We start from the raw sequence: 17,883 nt of genomic DNA, 5'->3' as shown, positions 1-17,883 counted from the left end.
GTCCATTGTAATGGCATGGTCCCAGTAGTACAGCTTGTGGGTAGGGATCTCTACTACAGCCTGAGGTTCATACTTGTAGTATGGTATTTCTTTGCTAGCTTCTGCTGTGTTATCCTGATGACTTGGTCATGTCTGTGAGTGTACCCTATCTGGGTGATCACCCTATATCCCATTGGTGATGTGCTGGATTGTTTCAGGGGCAAGTTGGTTGTTGTTGTTATTTGGTTTTTAGGAGCATTAGCAACCAAGGCCATATTGCTCTGGGGATATGCGGTGGTCATTCCCTGACCTTTCCGCATCCTCCGTATTTGGGCCAGTTGGCATCTTCAACATGTATAGTCTGTTGCTCCAGGATCCTTGGCAATGTATTTTCTGTAGTTCTTAGTGTTGATTAACTGGTCTTGGATGGTGAGCATGAATGCATTGGTCTCTAGGAACAGCATCCTGCTGGTGAGCAATGCATTGGAAGCCTTCTTGTCTATGTAATCTTGATGGAGGTCATTATAGCATTTGCCATGTGCCTTCTTTGTCCATCTTTCTATCTTTGTTTCTTCCATTGAAGTTGAGTGGGGGTGTCTGCTTATCTGTCTTCCTTATGGCCTTTTAGATTGGCACTATATTTTACTGGAAGTAGTCATTCAGATTCTCATTTGCTTTATTCTGGTCTTTAATAAGGTCTCTAAAATCTCTTCCTCCTTTTTCTGGGCTGTGGTCAGTCTCTTGACAGCTGATTTCAATTAGTGTTGGTGGCTCTTGGCCATCATTGTTCTGGTCCTTTTCACAATCTCCCCCAGCTCAATGTTAATCCACTCTGTGATTCTGGAGTCTGTTAGCTCCCTATTAGCTTTACTTTTAGCAGGCTTCTCAGTCAGGTGGGCCCTGATCTCCTTATGATCTAGCTGTTCGGCTTGCATCATCCCCTGGTATTTGTAGGGCTCTCCCTCTGATCTGTTTACCGGTCTTCAGCTGAGTAGGTAGCTTTGGCTGATTGGTTTTTTCTAATGTAATCCGTAGATCTTGTCTAGTCCATTGGAGAAATTTGCATTTTTCTTTTATTATTATTATTATTATTGTCATTATTATCACATTGATAATTATGGTTTCTGTAGAGATCAGTGATTGCAGAAGATGTAATCTCTTTTTCTGTTATCCTTTTCATGAGTGTGTATATAGATATCTACATTGGTCATGTGTGGGCTCCCTCAAGTACATATGTAAATCTGTGTTTTTACATGGTTACTTCAAGTAAATTTCAAATAATGTGTCCAGCTTTGTGGAAGTTTAGTTTTTTAACTGTGTTTTAGGATTTTTAAAAAAAATTTTTTTTTTGTAAAAATTCTAATTTGATTTTTGTCAATAATTGTATTCTAATTCCAGAGGAAACCAAGGCAGAATAAGAAGAAATTAACATTTAAAAGCAATTATGTATGATGTTTTCATTTTTACAAAAATTTAAAATTTCACTAAGAAATTCAGGCCACAGACCTATTCCTGGAAAACTGGCTATAGGGAGCCCATACACATTCAGGAAACTCACTCATGAAAGTGTTAAATTGTGCTCACCATTTTTATGGATCCTGCTCACTTTTCCTCTCCAACTTTGATATTGATTCGTTCACTGTTTTTGCCATAGAAAACAAGAAAATAGCTTTTAATTTAACTTTTAGTAATTTCTTTTGATTATATAGCATTCCATGTTTCTGTTTTTTCATTATCTCAAGTTCAAATTTTATTACTACTTGTGTGTGTGTGTGTGTGTGTGTGTGTGTGTGTGTGTGTGTGTGTGTGTGTGTGTGTGTAATTTTTCAATTTTAAATGAGATTCACTTGTTTTTCTTTTGTTTAATATACTAAGTTTCATCATCCCTAAAAATTGGTAATATAATTAATGATGTTGATTTTTAATACCTAAATCATTTAAACACAGTATTTTATCAAATGAAAAATTGAAAAAAAAAACAGGAAAAAATAAATAAACATTTTGCAAAATAGTCTTGGCATGACTTTTAAATAAGGTCTACTTTTATTTGTCTTACAGTATTGTTGTTTACGAAGTTGGTGCTGTACTGAGCCAAGCTAGGTCACTCTGGAGGTTAGAGCTAGTTAGGACCAAGTAAGAACATTTCTCTTCTAATTTTTATCATGTTTAAGTTAAAATATTAAAAAAAGTGTATTAATAGAATATATCTGTTATTGTCTGACTGCAAATAAAGAAAGCAGATAAGTATAATAATTTAGTTTGTTGAATTACCAGTGTAATATTTTTAGAGTACAGTCACTTAAAATATGGTAAATTCTGTGTTAGTCATACTCAAAATTTATTTATTTCTCCAGAATATGGGGAAATAAATGGTGACTAAAATGTGGCCAGTAAAGCAGCCATATTTTGTTCAGTGGATTAGAAATTTTTTATACACCTAATAATTAGTGCTTCAAAAGCTATTAATCAAATATAATTCAATACTGGGAAAAAAAAGGCTTTATGCATTGGAGATAAGCATGTTATAAAATAAATCTTGTTGCAACCAATTAAACTAAAGAAAAAAGAATTTTATTAAAATTTTAAAACTATGTAAATAAAATATATAGAAATAAAGAGGAATTTACCACAATACTTTTTTGTAGAATACCTCAACATGGTGTACTCCTGAATTCAATTGGATGTAAAATTATTTCTTAATGGCATCCTTCCCTCAAAGATATATGAATGGTCTGATGTATCTGCGATTGATTTTTTTTTTTTTTTTATGAAAACCCCAAACACGAAAGGTATCAAAACCTATAGTACTTAGTACCGTGCATGGGTTGAAGGAGAAGTATGGGGAGAGGGGGATGCCGGAAACTTTGCTCTAGAGACTAAACATGGGTTTCACCACTTCAAGCCTCCAATAAGCAAAGTGGTGGTATTTCACCGGTTGATGAAAGTCATCTACCACAACTGTTATTGGGCTAACCTACTTCATGTTACTTATATCCTGTGACTAATACAGCCTGTCAGAAAGCCCCAGTCCACTTTAGGAAGGAAGTTGTTCAAAATTGGTTTAAATTATTTTAACTAATTTAATGATTTTAACTTTTGTATACCGCAATCATTTTAATGATTTTATTATTAGATATAATGTCTTCTGGCACTCAGAGTTGTGTGTTGGTGGTCGGGTTGGGAGACCTTAGCTATCAATCACAGATGCATCAGACCATTCATATGTCTTTGAAGGAAGGAAGCCATTAAGAAATAATTTTATGTCTGATTGAATTCAGGAGTGCATCGTGTTGAAGTATTCTACAAAAAAGCATTGAGGTAAATTCCTCTTTATTTCTATATATTAATGTACAAATGTAGAACTCATTGAGCATCATAGATCTGTATTTTATTTAGCAAATAAAAAATATATATAGATAAATCACAAAGGTTAAAGTATAAAAGTCATAAAACACAAAGGTTAAGAGTAACTTAAAAGTGATAAAACAGTAAGCATTTTGTAGCTTTCAGAGCAATTTGCTCCTTTATCAACTATCAAAAGGATGCATTATAAATGATCACTAAATAATAGGAGAAAAAAAAAACAATCAGAAAGCACAAGACAGATACTTAATGTTCATCTCATTAATTCTTATAATGAGGTGAAGAAAAATATCATGATGAACAGAATATCTTTTATAATGTAAAGGCTCTGCATAAACACTGCATTGTTAGTTTTTGTGAAATGTTTGTATTGCGATTATCTATCTTGTGTCTTATCCATTTATCCATCCTTAATGGCTAGGAACATTCTACCCATTTAGAATGTTGGTGGTATTCTAATATTTTTAGTTCTAATATTTACTCATGCAGTTCCCCCTCAGCCAACTGATAGTATAATGCTGTCTTCCTTCCTTTCTTCTTTCACCTATACCAGCACTGCTGCAAAGGGTACTTATATTATATGTGATACAGTTTTGAATACCATTTATTATTTATGGATAAATCAAACATTAATGTGTTTTAATAAATAGAAGAGTTAAAAAGAACACAAAAGAGATGTAAACTTCATTCGCCAACTCTTAAAGATTCCATGCAACATTTTCTTTTTAGAGAATTTGGACAGATGGAGTAATTGTCCATTGGAATCAAAGTAATAAGTTTATACACTCTTTCAGCAATAATATAATATTGAACACTTTATTCAATATCATAATGAAAAATGTGGAATATGATATTTTAGAACATTTTCCTATATCTCATTTGCATGCAGACTTACAGCATTGCTGTTAGTTTACACAAAACCGAGAAACAGGAAAACTGGTACTGACTTCTGTTAGGTTTTTCTGACAGCAGTATAACAAATTAAACAACAAAGTGTATCATCCTCCTTCACTCACTCACTCACACCAAACACCTGGATGTTATCTTTACTTGATATAATTTAGATTAAGTTTATAAAACTTAACAATTATACTATAGCCTTGTAAGTTTATGTGTGACAGAGGGACAGGAAAATGTTCTGAAATATGATATTCTATATTCCTCATTATGTTACACTACATCATAAAGCACTCATTGTTGTATTTTGGATGAAATACTAATATGGATAATTTCAGTGGACAAACTATGCATCACAATAATAATTTTACCTAAATAATTTTAATATTAATTAATTAAATTAAATTAATTTAATTGAAAACAATTTAATTAATTAATATTAAAATTATTTAGGTAAAATTATTATTGTGATGCATAGTTTGTAAACTGGGTTCCATGTATGTTTTGTAGGGATATCGCCAAACTTATTTTAACAACCAGTAGAGAGAATTGTGTAATGAAATTTCCATTCTGAGAAAGTTGCCTGAGTTGAGAGACAAACATTGTGGAAGTTACCTGCCAGGCTCTTCAATTTGAGATTATTTGATTAATCAGCATTCTACTGTACCAAATTTGCACTTTTAAATTTGGTGGCCTGCATTACTCTGCATTACTTATGGGCATGTTTTTAAAAATTACTCACTATAATTTATGCTGCTATGAAATGTAGTGCATAATTTTAGGGTACCGCCAGCTGAAAAAAGTTTAAGATCCACTGTTGTAATGTGTTAACTTCAGAAATAGTCCTTCATGATGTTTTATTATTTTTTTGTGTTTTGTAGGATTTAATTATTGTATTTCTCAATATTATGAATTATGACTTGTAAAAGTTTGCTAGGTTTCTTGATATTTTCCAAAATGATAAGTTATTACTTCTTTTTTTTTTACGAAAACTCCAAACACAAGAGCTATTAGAACCTATAGTACTTAGTGCCGTGCATGGGTTGAAGATATTTGTTGACATTAGATTTGAACTTCTGTAGATTTTAATTTTCAGGAAATACATATGAAGGAAGATTATTGAGGAAAACAGAAGTTGAATGAATAAATGAGGAAGAAGAAAAGTTGGTTCTGTGAGTTTGAAGTTGGACAGCAAAAAGATGTTGCCTGGTTGCGGCATGTGTTTGGGCTATAAAAACAATGTGTATAATAGATACAAATTAAAAATTCTATAAATACAATGTATATAATGGTTTTTTCTATATTATGTTCTGTAATTTTGTTAGTACTAGAATATTCATATGCTTGTATATTGTTACATAAAAGCTGAAATATCTTATGATTTAATACAGTTAAAAAAAAACTATTATACCATGTTAATATTGCTGCAAACTTCAAAAAGGATGCTACATGCTTACTAAGGGGTTGGGGAGAAGCAAACTTACTATAGAAAGACTACTACCAAATAATATACCAAATAAAAAAGAAACAAGCAAGGGTCTTCACTCACTCAAGGAATGGACAGCAGTCTGATATCCTATATGTAGTATGGCATAATTGCTACCTGAAAACACAACATTCATTAAAGAGAAATGGCACAGCAAAGGAAATTTTCTTTTGTTATGTTAAATCATTAATTGATTATACCATGTTTAATTTTGTATATTTTATTGTAACGAAATGTCTTATGAAAACTTTTTATTTTTGTTGCTCAGAGCAAAACTGGTATTTACAGTTTTGCTCTGAGCAACAAAAATAAAAAGTTTTCGTAATGAATCCAGAGCACGTAGGCCATTTTTACTATGAAATGTCTTATATTTATATACTAGATGGGCCGGAGGCTTTATAAACTGGTGCTACCCTCTCAGAGTGCGACATATCACAACAGGGCGGTACTTAGCTTATAATGAAAACAAAGAAGTAGTCTTGGTATCAAGGGAGGAGGCAACAGTAGCTGCAACTGCTTTCTGTCTTAGGCACACAAAGGTAACAGGTTAATTTCTTTGAGTAGTAAATGATATGTTAGATTATGCAGAAGGAAGAAAATTTAATCTTTATTTATTCATTTTTCGAAGCAGCTTATGAAATGTGTATTAGGATGAATGCATGTATGGGGGGGGGGGGTTCATAAACGATTTGTGTTCACCCAGTGATAGAAGGTTGAAACAAACACATGTATTACACTTTTTCAACATAGTCATCACACAAAATGTCACATTTTTGCCACCTCTCACTACACTTCTGCAGGCTAATTTTGTCGAAGTCCTTTGACTGTCTGAAGGACAGTCAAAGGACTTCGACAGCTTTCCCCATATTTTTTCTTTTATAGCAGCACTTAGTTTTATGAGGAGATTGGAATAATACTTTGCTATCACAATACATTCCTATTGAAGGTAATTTTTTAGTATTACACCATGCTGATCCCAACAAAAAACTGGCCACATCACCTTGCTAGCACTTGGTTGCACCTTTGCCTTTTTTGGTGGGGGGGTGATTCTGCATGCTTCCATTGTTTGGGCATTTGTTTATTTTTGGGATCATAGCAATGGATCCAAGATTCATTCATGGTGACTAGCCATGAAAAATTCTCCTCTTGCTTTTCCTGGCACATTGACAAAATTTCATGTGCACATTGTGCCCTTTCCTTCTTCTAGTAAGGGGTCAGAAGTCTGGGAACCCATCTAGCAGATACTTTACTCATGTGCAACTGTTGATGGATGGATGTTCTCCACAGACTCTACACTAATTTGGAGCTTTGCAGCTAGTTCTTGATGCTAATATGGTGATCTTCCAGGATTAATGCCTCAGTTTTTGCAACACTCTCCAGGAAGAAATTCCTGGGTTCCTGAGCATCCTGGAATTTCTTCATCCTCATGTACTGAGGTGCTTCCACATTTGAATTATTTATACCAACATGCAACAACACTGTAACCTGGACAGTCTTCTCCATGAACAGTGGCCATTTCTTCATGGATTGTTTTGGGTGTTTCCCCTTGCAGAGAGAGGAACCTAATCACTGATCTGTTTTCTACTTTATCCATTATGACACTTTGGTTTTGCAACACTGAATGAAGTGCGGCAAAAAAAAAAATGAATTGTCAGATCAAACCCAAAATTTGTGTGGTAGAAATTTCAAGGTATCAAACAAAAAAAATTTTTTTTGATATTGAAGTATCTTTGAATACTCCATGAAGCACATTTAGTAAACTGTTATTTAGTAATATTAGAAAGTTAAATGTTGGTTTTGATAAAAATTGAGCTTTGCATAGAAAAAAAGAATGACACTCATTAAATGTATTTAAAACAATATACCATATTTTACGTATGTACTGGATTATAAGAAGCACCCATTTTTTGGGAAAAAATAATTTATTGTGTAAATAATTTAATGCTATAATTTATAGCATTAGCATTAGCATTAGTAGAGGCACATGATGCAAGAAAGCAAGCTTATGCAGCATCAGCCAAAAAAAAAAAAAAAAAAACCTCTCCCATTTCACCCCTCCGTTCGTTCCAAATACCTATCCAGCCCAGCCTTAAATTTATTTAGGCTATCGACTTCCATAACAAAGAATGTGAGTCTGTTCCACCAACCAACTACCCGCTGGCTAAAGGCAAACTTCCACACATCTATCCTATATCTGCCTTTTCTCAATTTGAATTTATGCCCTCTCAGGTGATTATTCTGAGCAAGAGGAAGAATCCCATCAGCATTGAGCATGCTCAAACCATTCAAGGCTTTATACACCTCAATCAGATCACCTCGCAGGTGCCTAGTCTCCAGACACTGTAATTTGCAAAACTTAAGCCTTTCTTTGTAAGAGCAACCCTTTGTTCCATTCACTAATCTTGTTGCCCTTCTCTGTACTCGTTCCAACAGTTCTACATCCTTCTTAAAATGAGGCCTCCAGACCTGTATACAGTGCTCAAGGTGGGGCCTGACCATTGCCTTATACAAGGGGATAATCACCTCCTTATCCCTGCTAGAAAAATTCCTGTATGTCATTGAGAATACATCATGAGCTACTCTTGCAGACTGTCTGCACTGCTCAGAAAACTTCATATCTGCCTGTGCAATTACCCCCAGGTCCTTTTCATTCTCTTCCACTGTCAGTGTAGTACCACAGAATTGATACGTTGCTCTGGGATTACTGCTTCCCATATGTAGTACTTTACATTTGTCAATGTTAAAATTCATTTTCACCTCTCAGCCTATCTGCTCAACTTTTCTAGATCCTGTTGCAGCAACGTACTGTTATTAGTGTCCGTAACAACCCTGCCAACCTTCGTATTGTCTGCAAACTTGGACATTAAGCTTGATATACCATCATCAATATCATTTATAAATACAGAAAACAGCAATGGACCCAACACTGAACCCTGAGGGACTCCACTAATAACATTAGTCCACGATGAGCGGGGTCCATTGATTACCACTCTCTGTCTTCTCCTGCTCAACCATCCCTTTATCCATAGCAGCAATTTGCCTCCAATTCCACACTGTTCCAATTCGTTCAGAAGTCTTCCATGCGCAACAGTATCTAAAGCCTTTCTGCGATCCAAATATATGATATCAAAGTTATTTCCTGCATCCAGTTCCTTTGTGACCACATGATAGTATCCAATAAAATTGGTCAGGCAAGACTTTCCCTTAACAAAACCATGCTGTGTCTGAGCTATAACTGAAGTCTTGTCTAGATGATCCTGCAGTGTTTCTTTTACAGTGTTTAATTTTCCTGTAACAGGATGTAAACTAACAGGTCTATAATTACTTGTGTTGCCCTTTGATCCTCCTTTGTGAATTGGGGTCACATTTGCACATCTCCTGTCCATGGGTACCTCCCCTGAGTCCAAAGAAGCTCTCATAATTATGGCTAAGGGTTTGCTTAGTTCCTTTGCTGCCTTCTTTAATATAACTGGATAGAGCCCATCCACCCTGGATGCCTTTTTTATGTTTATCTTCAACAATTTCTCCTCCACTTTCCTCTCAGTTATTACAAAATCATCTAGCTCACTGCCAGAGTTCAATTCACTTCTGGCATTCCCCTCCCTAAATAACTCCTCATGTGTGAATGTAGATGCAAAATACTCATTTATTTTGTTAACCACCTGAGCAGGATCATCAACAGTTGAACCATCAATATCCAATGGACCAATCTGATTCATCCCTTTCCTTCTAGAGTTTACATAGGTAAAGAAGTCTTTGTTGTTTTTCTTTGCATCCTTTGCCAAGGATTTCTCATAATCTGCCTTTGCCTGCTTAATCTCCTTTGTGACTTGGTTACAGACCAGCTTATATCTATCATAGGCTTCCATGTCACCCATTAATTTATATGTATCCCATACATTTTTCTTCTCTGCCATATGTCTCATTAGTTCATCTGACATCCATTTAGGCCTAAACCTTGAACAATATTTCTTAGTTGGTATGTAAAGACTAGTAGCTTCCAAGATAAATTCTTTGAATGCTTCCCATTTTGAATTTGCTGTTGGTAACATCATCAGTTGGTCCCACTGTATAGAATTTAAATACTGTCTCAGACCACCATAGTAGCCTTTACGAACGCAAAAGCCCTTCCCTTTACCCCTGATGGTAGTTATCTCTTTGGCGCCTCTGTAGCCAGGTGGGCAGGAGCAGCAGTGCATAGCACACGCTTCTTGATCAGACCGGGGTTCAAGCCCATGACCACCAAATATGGAGGATGCGGAAAGGTCAGGAAATAACCACCCCATTTCCCCAGAGCAATATGGCCTTAGTTGCTAATGCTCCTAAAAACCAAATAACAACAACAGTTATCTCTTTGAGTAAATCCCACTTCAGCACACTGTGATCAATGCCACCTAGTGGTTCCTTTATCTGCAGATTCTTAACGCATGAAGAATCACTACTGATAATGAGATCAAGAGTATTACTCCCTCTAGTTGCCTTCCGAACATGCTGATGTAGAAAACAATCATCCAATAAATCCAGAAAAGACTTGCCAGTGTGTGAGTGACCAACCCACAAATTCCAGTCAATATCTGGGAAATTAAAATCCCCCATTATAAGACTCTCTGATTTTCTGGTCCACTCTGTTTTCCCGTACAGTTTCTTATTATACTCATCAAAATCATTAGGTGCCTCCGTAGCCAGGTGGGCAGGAGCAGCAGCTCATAGCACACGCTTCTTGATTAGACCAGGGTTCGAGCCCGTGACCACCAAATACAGAGGATGCGGAAAGGTCAGGGAATGACCACCGCATATCCCCGCAGCAATATGGCCTTAGTTGCTAATGCTCCTAAAAACCAAATAACAACAACAACATCAGAGTCATTAGGCCTATAACACATTCCTACTCTCAATTTTGATCTCCCAATGCTTATGTCACACCAAACTGACTCGACACTGCACTGTCCAGCAATGTCAACTGGCTTCATTGGCTTGGATGGATTTTATGTGTTTCTAACTAATAGCATAATCCCTCCTCCCTTCCTATCCTGTCTATCCTTCCTGTACACATTGTACTTCCCAAATTCCAGTTCTGCATTCCTTATATCTGTGTGACACCACGTCTCTGATATCCCAACAATATCTGCCATTGACGTTTTGAGAAATACTTCAAATTCATCAAATTTATTTACCAAACTCCTAGCATTGGTGTATACGTAAGTATGCACCTGTTCCTATTCTTAGCTACCCTAACACAACTCATGTGTTTACTTGTACCGCAGCTGTCTCTGAAATACCCTGCATCTTGTTTTCCAGGCTGCTGCTCATTCCATTAGAAGCAGTGCAAGAATCACTTTCACCTTTGCCAGTGGCTACTGTTAATCTATTAGTTTTTGTATCCCCCCAAGCTAGCATTTTTCTGACCCACCTAACACTGCCCTCTATAGCATCAGCAAATATTCTTGCACCCTTTCTATTTAAGTGTATCCCATTCCTGTAGAAGCAGTCTCTCCCGTTGACAAGTACAGACCAAGCTGAAAAAAATTCTACCCCTTGAGCCTTGCACAATCCTTCCAGGGCTGAATTGATCGACAAGGCTCTCATCATATACTACCTCCTGTCGTGTCTGGGCAGAATTGCAGACACTTTCAAATTCAACCCTAATTCACAGCTTTTTTTCAACAGTGATCTGTACTTGTTAAGTAATTCCACTGGTCTCCTACTCTTAATATACTTTAAACTCCTACTCTCCTACTCCTACTCTTAGTATACTTTAAACACGAATTCATAAGTGCATATTAAACATAATTAATGAAGAATGATGCTTTTATTCATTATATAATGCTGAAGACTCATTGTTGCTACTGTCACACTTGTCATCACTGATGTTATGGTCTGGACCTTCAATTTTTTAATGAGTGTGTCATCTGGGTACCATTAATGGTACTGCCAATTTTACATAGCAGCTGTTTCAGATTTTTCACAGATTTTTCATCCAATCATACATTTGTGAGCTTATTAATGACATCATTCATATGAACTGATCAACAATTTCTTCTTGCTGTTAAATAATGATTTTTTCCCCCTGTGCATTTGGTCTTTTCCGCACTAATGTAGTACAGAAATGTACTAATGTAGGCCAAATGTATACAGAAATAAGAATATACCTACACAAAAATAAAAAATAAAAAATCCTACCAAAAAATCAACTTCAAACTTTTTGTAAGAATTACCAAAATTTGTTTGCATATTAATATTAAATATTGTACTTTTTACTACCTTTTTTTCCTAAAAAGTAGATAGAGATAACCTTATGGAAAAAAATGCAATGGTTTGATTTGTTTATTTCTTTACCTTGTTCATTTTAAAAGCAGCTTGTATGGTGGAAATGGTTTTTTGGCCCTGCTTTAAAGGATCTGTTAATTGAGATTACTATCAGTTGTATTAGTAGTGGCAAATGATGCAAGAAAGCAAGTTTATACAGCATCAGCTAAAGAAAACCCACACACATAACCTAGTTCTTCCTTGAATTTATTCAAACTAACCATATTTACAACTCATGATGTAGGTTTGTTCCAGCAATCAATTACCTGCTGGCTGAAGGTAAATTTCCAATTATATCTATCTTACAACCATATTTCTTTAACTTGAATTTATGACCCTTCATGTATGTAGTGTGAGCAAGAGGAAGGGTTACTTTAGAATTGTGCTTAACTTAATCCATTCAAAGCAATGGTGTAGCCAGGAGGAGAGCAGGGGAAGCAAATGCTCCCCCTATCATATGATGAAAAGTATAAAAAAAATGACATTCAAACAAACAATAGGTGCCTATTTTTATCCCTTTGCTCCCCCTCACTTCAAAACCTGGCTATGCTACTGATTCAAAGCCTTAAACAACTCAACCAGATCTCTTCATAGGTGCCTAGTCTCCACTTGCCACAATTTGCAGAGCTGTTTCCAAATTTTGGTGATGTAAAGTAATTACAGACTTGTTAGTTTAACTTCTGTTCCAGAGAAAATAATGGAGTCACTGGTTAAAAAAGTTGCAGGATTATCCAGACAAGACTGAAATTATACTTCGGACAAAATATGGGTTTGTTAAGGGGAAATCGTGTTTGATGTTTGGTTGGTTACTATGATGTGGTCACAAAAGAACTAGATGCAAAAAATAATTTTGATATCATATACAGTGGATTCTGGTTATTTGGGCCACCAGTTAATCGGGGCAGCCGTTTATTTGGGGCAAATCTTAAAAAACAGAACCCAATCGAGAAAATAGCCAGGGTTTACTTTGCTTAATTGGGACAATATGCTGTTTAATTGGGGCAGGAGACCACAGCACTGGAGATTACCCTCCGATTGTCTCCGACTGCACCATGTGGTTCGGTCGAATTTCTGGAAGTCACAACCATAAAACAATAAAAACAATTAGCAGTCATCTGTTTATTAGGCTTTTCTGTTAGTGCAATCTATCATAAATGGATAGTAAACTCGATCTTATTGAATTTGCGATAATACCGATAGCTGGAATTCTGTGGGTTATTACGGTGAAATGTGTTTACACTTCCATGGAATCTTCAATCATATAAAAAAATTAATTTTCAGAATCTGCTCTTCATTCCTGTTTTTAAAGCTTTATAACTTGTTATCCATTCTCACTTGCGCGTATCGTGTTACTTGCAATTTGTGTATGCTGTATTCTTTGTTATTGATTGCTTATCTTTTTACTGTTTTAAATTTTAACCCCCACCCACAAATGTCAGTGAACAGAAATGTCAACTAGTTAGTATGTACATATTACAGTACGTATTAATTATTCCGATTATCACGTATTATTTAATTTTTTAATTGGTATGGTAATAAAGGGTAAATTTGTGCTTAATATATCTTTACTTTTATAGCCTGTGGATAATATTCCTCCTATTTTCGCTGTTTAATAGAATTAAAATTCAATTCACAAACGTGATCACAATGACCGGCGCTTATTACACATCGTATAGTGAACGGTACTTTACTATGGTGAGTCCATCGTAACGTGATTTGATTGTACAGTGAAGCAATTGTAAAGCGGGGGTCCATTGTATTTTTAACTATTTATGTGAAACTTCGGATAATTGGGGCAGCCACTTAATCGGACCAAAATGCACTAGTCCCGATGTGTCCAAAATAACCGGAATCTACTGTACTTGGATTTCAGGAAAGTTTTTGATACTGTTGCAACTGGAAGACTAGTACAAATGGGAGCAGTATGGCATTAAGGACAATTTGCTACAATGAATAAAAGGATGGAGGAGTGGGAGAAGACAGAGAGTAGTAATCAGTGGACTCTGCTCTTTGTGGACTAATATTATTAGTGAAGTCCCCCAGTGTTCGGTGTTGGGCCCATTGTTGTTTTGTATGTTTATCAATGATATTGATCAGGGCTGGATTTCCCATTAGGCACAGTGCCTAGGGCCTACAAAGGAAGCAAAAAAAAAACAAACCAGTTTTTGAAAATCATTCCTACTCGTGATATTTCTTTGCACTCAACTCTAGGAGTTTCAATTCAATACGCATGTGCTTTCTAGCGACTGTTCTCGAAACTAGAGGAATAGAAGTGATGGTCGCTCTGTCAATTTAGGTGGTTTGTCATTTATTATAGTTGAAACTTGAGTCATTAATTGACGTGATTCGCAGTCAAAGTGTTAAAATAGAAGAAACATTTTGCCCCCCTTTTTTAGCACATTTCGGAATAAAAGTGCCTAGGGCATACGAACAGCAATATCCAGCCCTGACATTGATGAAGGTATATCAGGCTTAATGTCAAAGTTTGCAGTCGATACAAAGGTTGGCAGAATGGTTAATGACAGGAATGACAGTATGCTTTTGCAACAGGATCTATAAATGTTAGGCAGACGGGCTGAGAAATGGCAATTGAAGTTTAACATTGACAAATGCAAAGTAATGCATACATATCATACATATCTGGAGGCCTCATTTTAGGAAAGATGTAGAGCTGCTGGAATGAGTACCGAGAAAGGCAACAAGATTGTTCAGGGGAACAAATGTGTGCTCTTACCAAGAAAGGCTTCAGTTTTGCAATTTGTAGTGGCTGGGGACTAGGCACCTGTGAGGTGATCTACAAGGTAATACCTTTAAGGCTTTGAATGGATTGAGCAAGCTCAATGCTGATGGGATTCTTCCCCTTGCTCATACTGCACACATGAGTGGGCACAAATTCATATTGAGGAAAGGGGGTTGCAGAAGTTTGACTTTTGCCAACAGGTGGTTGATTACTGTTGTGGAAGTTGATAGCTTAAATAAATTCAAGGAAGAACTAGGCAAAATATTGAAGGGAATGAATAGGTGAAATGGGAAGTGTAGTTTTTTTTTTTTTTTTTACTGATGATGTATAAGCTTGCTTTCTTGCATCATTGGCCACTACTAATACTAACGCTTTTTTTGGTAAGACTGTCCTTTCCCCTCACTAATCTTATTGCATCTCTTTCAACAGATCCAACATCTCTTGTATCTGACAACTGCAGTTGGCTATGGCCTCCTCAAATTACAGCTGATGTCATGTTCAATTTTGCAACCATTGTTTTGTTGCTTCTGTTTTGACATAGAGCCACCTGACCATTCTGACAATACTTTCTGTAGACATGACTAGAGATAAAAACACTGCATGTACCTACTATACCTGAGGCCATAGGATACTTGTGATTTTAGACAATATTTTCCCGAATAAATAGTACATCTTATGGCCAAGAAAATACAGTAATTAGTATATATTTTAAAAATTTGTTGAGAGCATAAATTTAAATGAATAAATCAAGAATCTGTGATAAAAGGAATTAAGTGAGGGATCGTTGATAAAAAAAAAATGAAGAATAAATTTATATAAGCAATATTTCATAAAAATTAAATAATTTTATGTGTGTTTTTGTGTAATTATTTTCTTCAGTATTCATTTGTTCATTAAAAGAATTAGGATAAATTATTATTATTCATTTGGTACTTTTTTTCTCATTTTTAGGATGACAAAAAGATAGTACTAGATGAAAAAGAAGAGGAAGTACTGGGAGCTCCATTAATAAAATATGGTGATACAACAGTATTTCTGCAACACCAAGAGACAGGATTGTGGCTTTCTTATAAAGTCAGTGATTTGTGATTAATTTACTAGATATATCTTTTTAACAGTAATTTCTTTTATTGATACTGTTTTTAATATAATTAGGAAATGACATTAAAAGTTGATTTTCCACGAATTCCCATTCTTATACCATATAGGTTTTTAGAAGTTGGTTTATTTAGCCTTATTGACTAAATGTACTATAGAATTAGGTAACGTTTTGGGAACCTTATTGGTATCTATCATCCAACCATCTTGGCTGTACTCTTAACAGCCTCCTGCCTTGCTGAATGACTGTCTCCTTCTCCGTGGATGAAGGAGACAGTCATTTGGCAAGGCAGTCTACTTCATTCAGAGAATTTGACAACCAAGTTTCCTTCATTGAGTGAATGAGACTCGGTTGTGAAATTCTTCATTCACTAAATGAAGGAGACTTAGTCATTTGACAAGGCAGGAGGCTGTTAACAGTACAGCCAGCTATGGTCTAATGATGGATTCCAGCAAGGTTCCCAAGTGTTACCTAATTGTCTAGTACATTTAGTCAACAAGGCTAAATAAACTAACTTTTAAAAAACCCATGTGGTATATGAATGGTTATTTAGAGAAAAAAAATTTCATACTATTAATTAATTTTTTTTAGGATTTTATGGCGAATTTGCTTCTAAGGACTGTTAATTAATGTTATAAGACTTGTCTTGTCAGTTTTCCCATTCTTATAGGTTCAACATGTAAGATTTTTTTCTATTCTCTAGATATGGAGGAGGAGGAGGGGGGTGTATGTATGTGTGTGTGTCAGACTTATTTAACAGTTTAGCAGGTTCATAGAACCCATCACATAAGCAGATGCATTTTCTGTGAAGCAGTTCATTTTTTTTTTTTTTTTTTTTATGTGAACCCCAAACACGAGAGGTATTAGAACCTATAGTACTTAGTACCGTGCTTGGGTTGGAGGTTGAGAAGACGAAAGAACGATATTTGTTGACATTGGACTTGAACTTCTGTAGATTGTAATTTTCAGGAAATACGTATGAAGGAAGGTTGTTCCAGAAAACGGCAGTTGAATGAATAAATGAGGAAGACGAAAAGTTGGTTCTGTGGGTTTGAAGTTGGACAGTAAATGGATGTTGGCTGGTGGCGGCACGTGTTCGGACTGTTTTGAAAGAGAGAGCGGGAATTATAGAAGCCAATTCAGAAGAACAGTGCCCATGGAAGTATCTGTAAAAGAGGCATGCAGCAGAAACAGTGCGTCTATGAGAAAGCGAGTGGAGAGACTCTGTTAGAGATGAGTCATTAATTAACCTAACTGCCCTCTTCTGAATGGAATCAAAAAGCCTGAGAGAGGTTTTGGGGGCACCACCCCAAATGTGGGAACAATATTCCATGGCAGGGCGGATTTGCGATTTATACAGAGTGAGCAGCTGTTTGGAAGAAAAGTAACGCCGAGAGCGAAAGAGAAAACCAAGTTTTTTAGATGCAGAGGAAGCAATATTTGTAATGTGCTTGTGCCAAGAGAGATTAGAAGTCAGGGTAATCCCCAAAAGAGATATATCCTTTTGCCTAGAAATTGGAGTGTCACTAAAGATAAGCATAGGAGCAGAAGAATCCTTTTTGCACGATATAAGACAAGACTGAGTTTTAGAAGGGTTGAAATCAACTAAGTTGTCTTTGCCCCACTGGAGAATTACCTGAAGATCGGCATTCAAGGAATTGGTAGCAGATTTTCGAGAAGTTGAAGCTGATTGAGCAGGACAAGATTTCTCAAAACGGAAAGTTGAATGCAATGTGCTATCATCGGCAAAACTATGGATAGGATTTCCAGTCAATGGAAGAAGGTCATTGATATACAAGAGGAAAAGAGTGGGGGAAAGAACTGAACCTTGGGGGACGCCGGCATTAGTGGAGAAGTTAGAAGACAGAGAGCCATCTACCATCACCCTCAGTGAGCGATCAGAGAGAAAACTGGATAACCAATTACTAAAAACAGTTGGCAAACCATAAGATGGAAGCTTGTTTAGAAGACCTTTATGCCAAACACGATCAAAAGCCTTTGAGATGTCAAGAG

General features: G+C 35.9%; 1 protein-coding gene across 1 annotated transcript in view; it reads left to right on the top strand.

The window, feature by feature from the left end:
* LOC150085070 (ryanodine receptor-like) overlaps nt 1-17,883 on the top strand; it is a 180,105-nt gene that overhangs the window by 137,164 nt on the left and 25,058 nt on the right. Inside the window, exons 9-11 of the mRNA XM_090376769.1 lie at nt 2,038-2,112; nt 6,108-6,264; nt 15,723-15,845. Coding sequence (XP_090232895.1) covers nt 2,038-2,112; nt 6,108-6,264; nt 15,723-15,845 — 355 coding nt within the window. The remainder of the gene's footprint in view (nt 1-2,037; nt 2,113-6,107; nt 6,265-15,722; nt 15,846-17,883) is intronic.

This window comes from Mastigoproctus giganteus, chromosome 6 (assembly GCF_048544385.1).
Source record: "Mastigoproctus giganteus isolate SK-2022 chromosome 6, ASM4854438v1, whole genome shotgun sequence".
Taxonomy (NCBI): domain Eukaryota; kingdom Metazoa; phylum Arthropoda; class Arachnida; order Uropygi; family Thelyphonidae; genus Mastigoproctus; species Mastigoproctus giganteus.
This window is presented reverse-complemented; position numbering and strand designations above follow the sequence as displayed.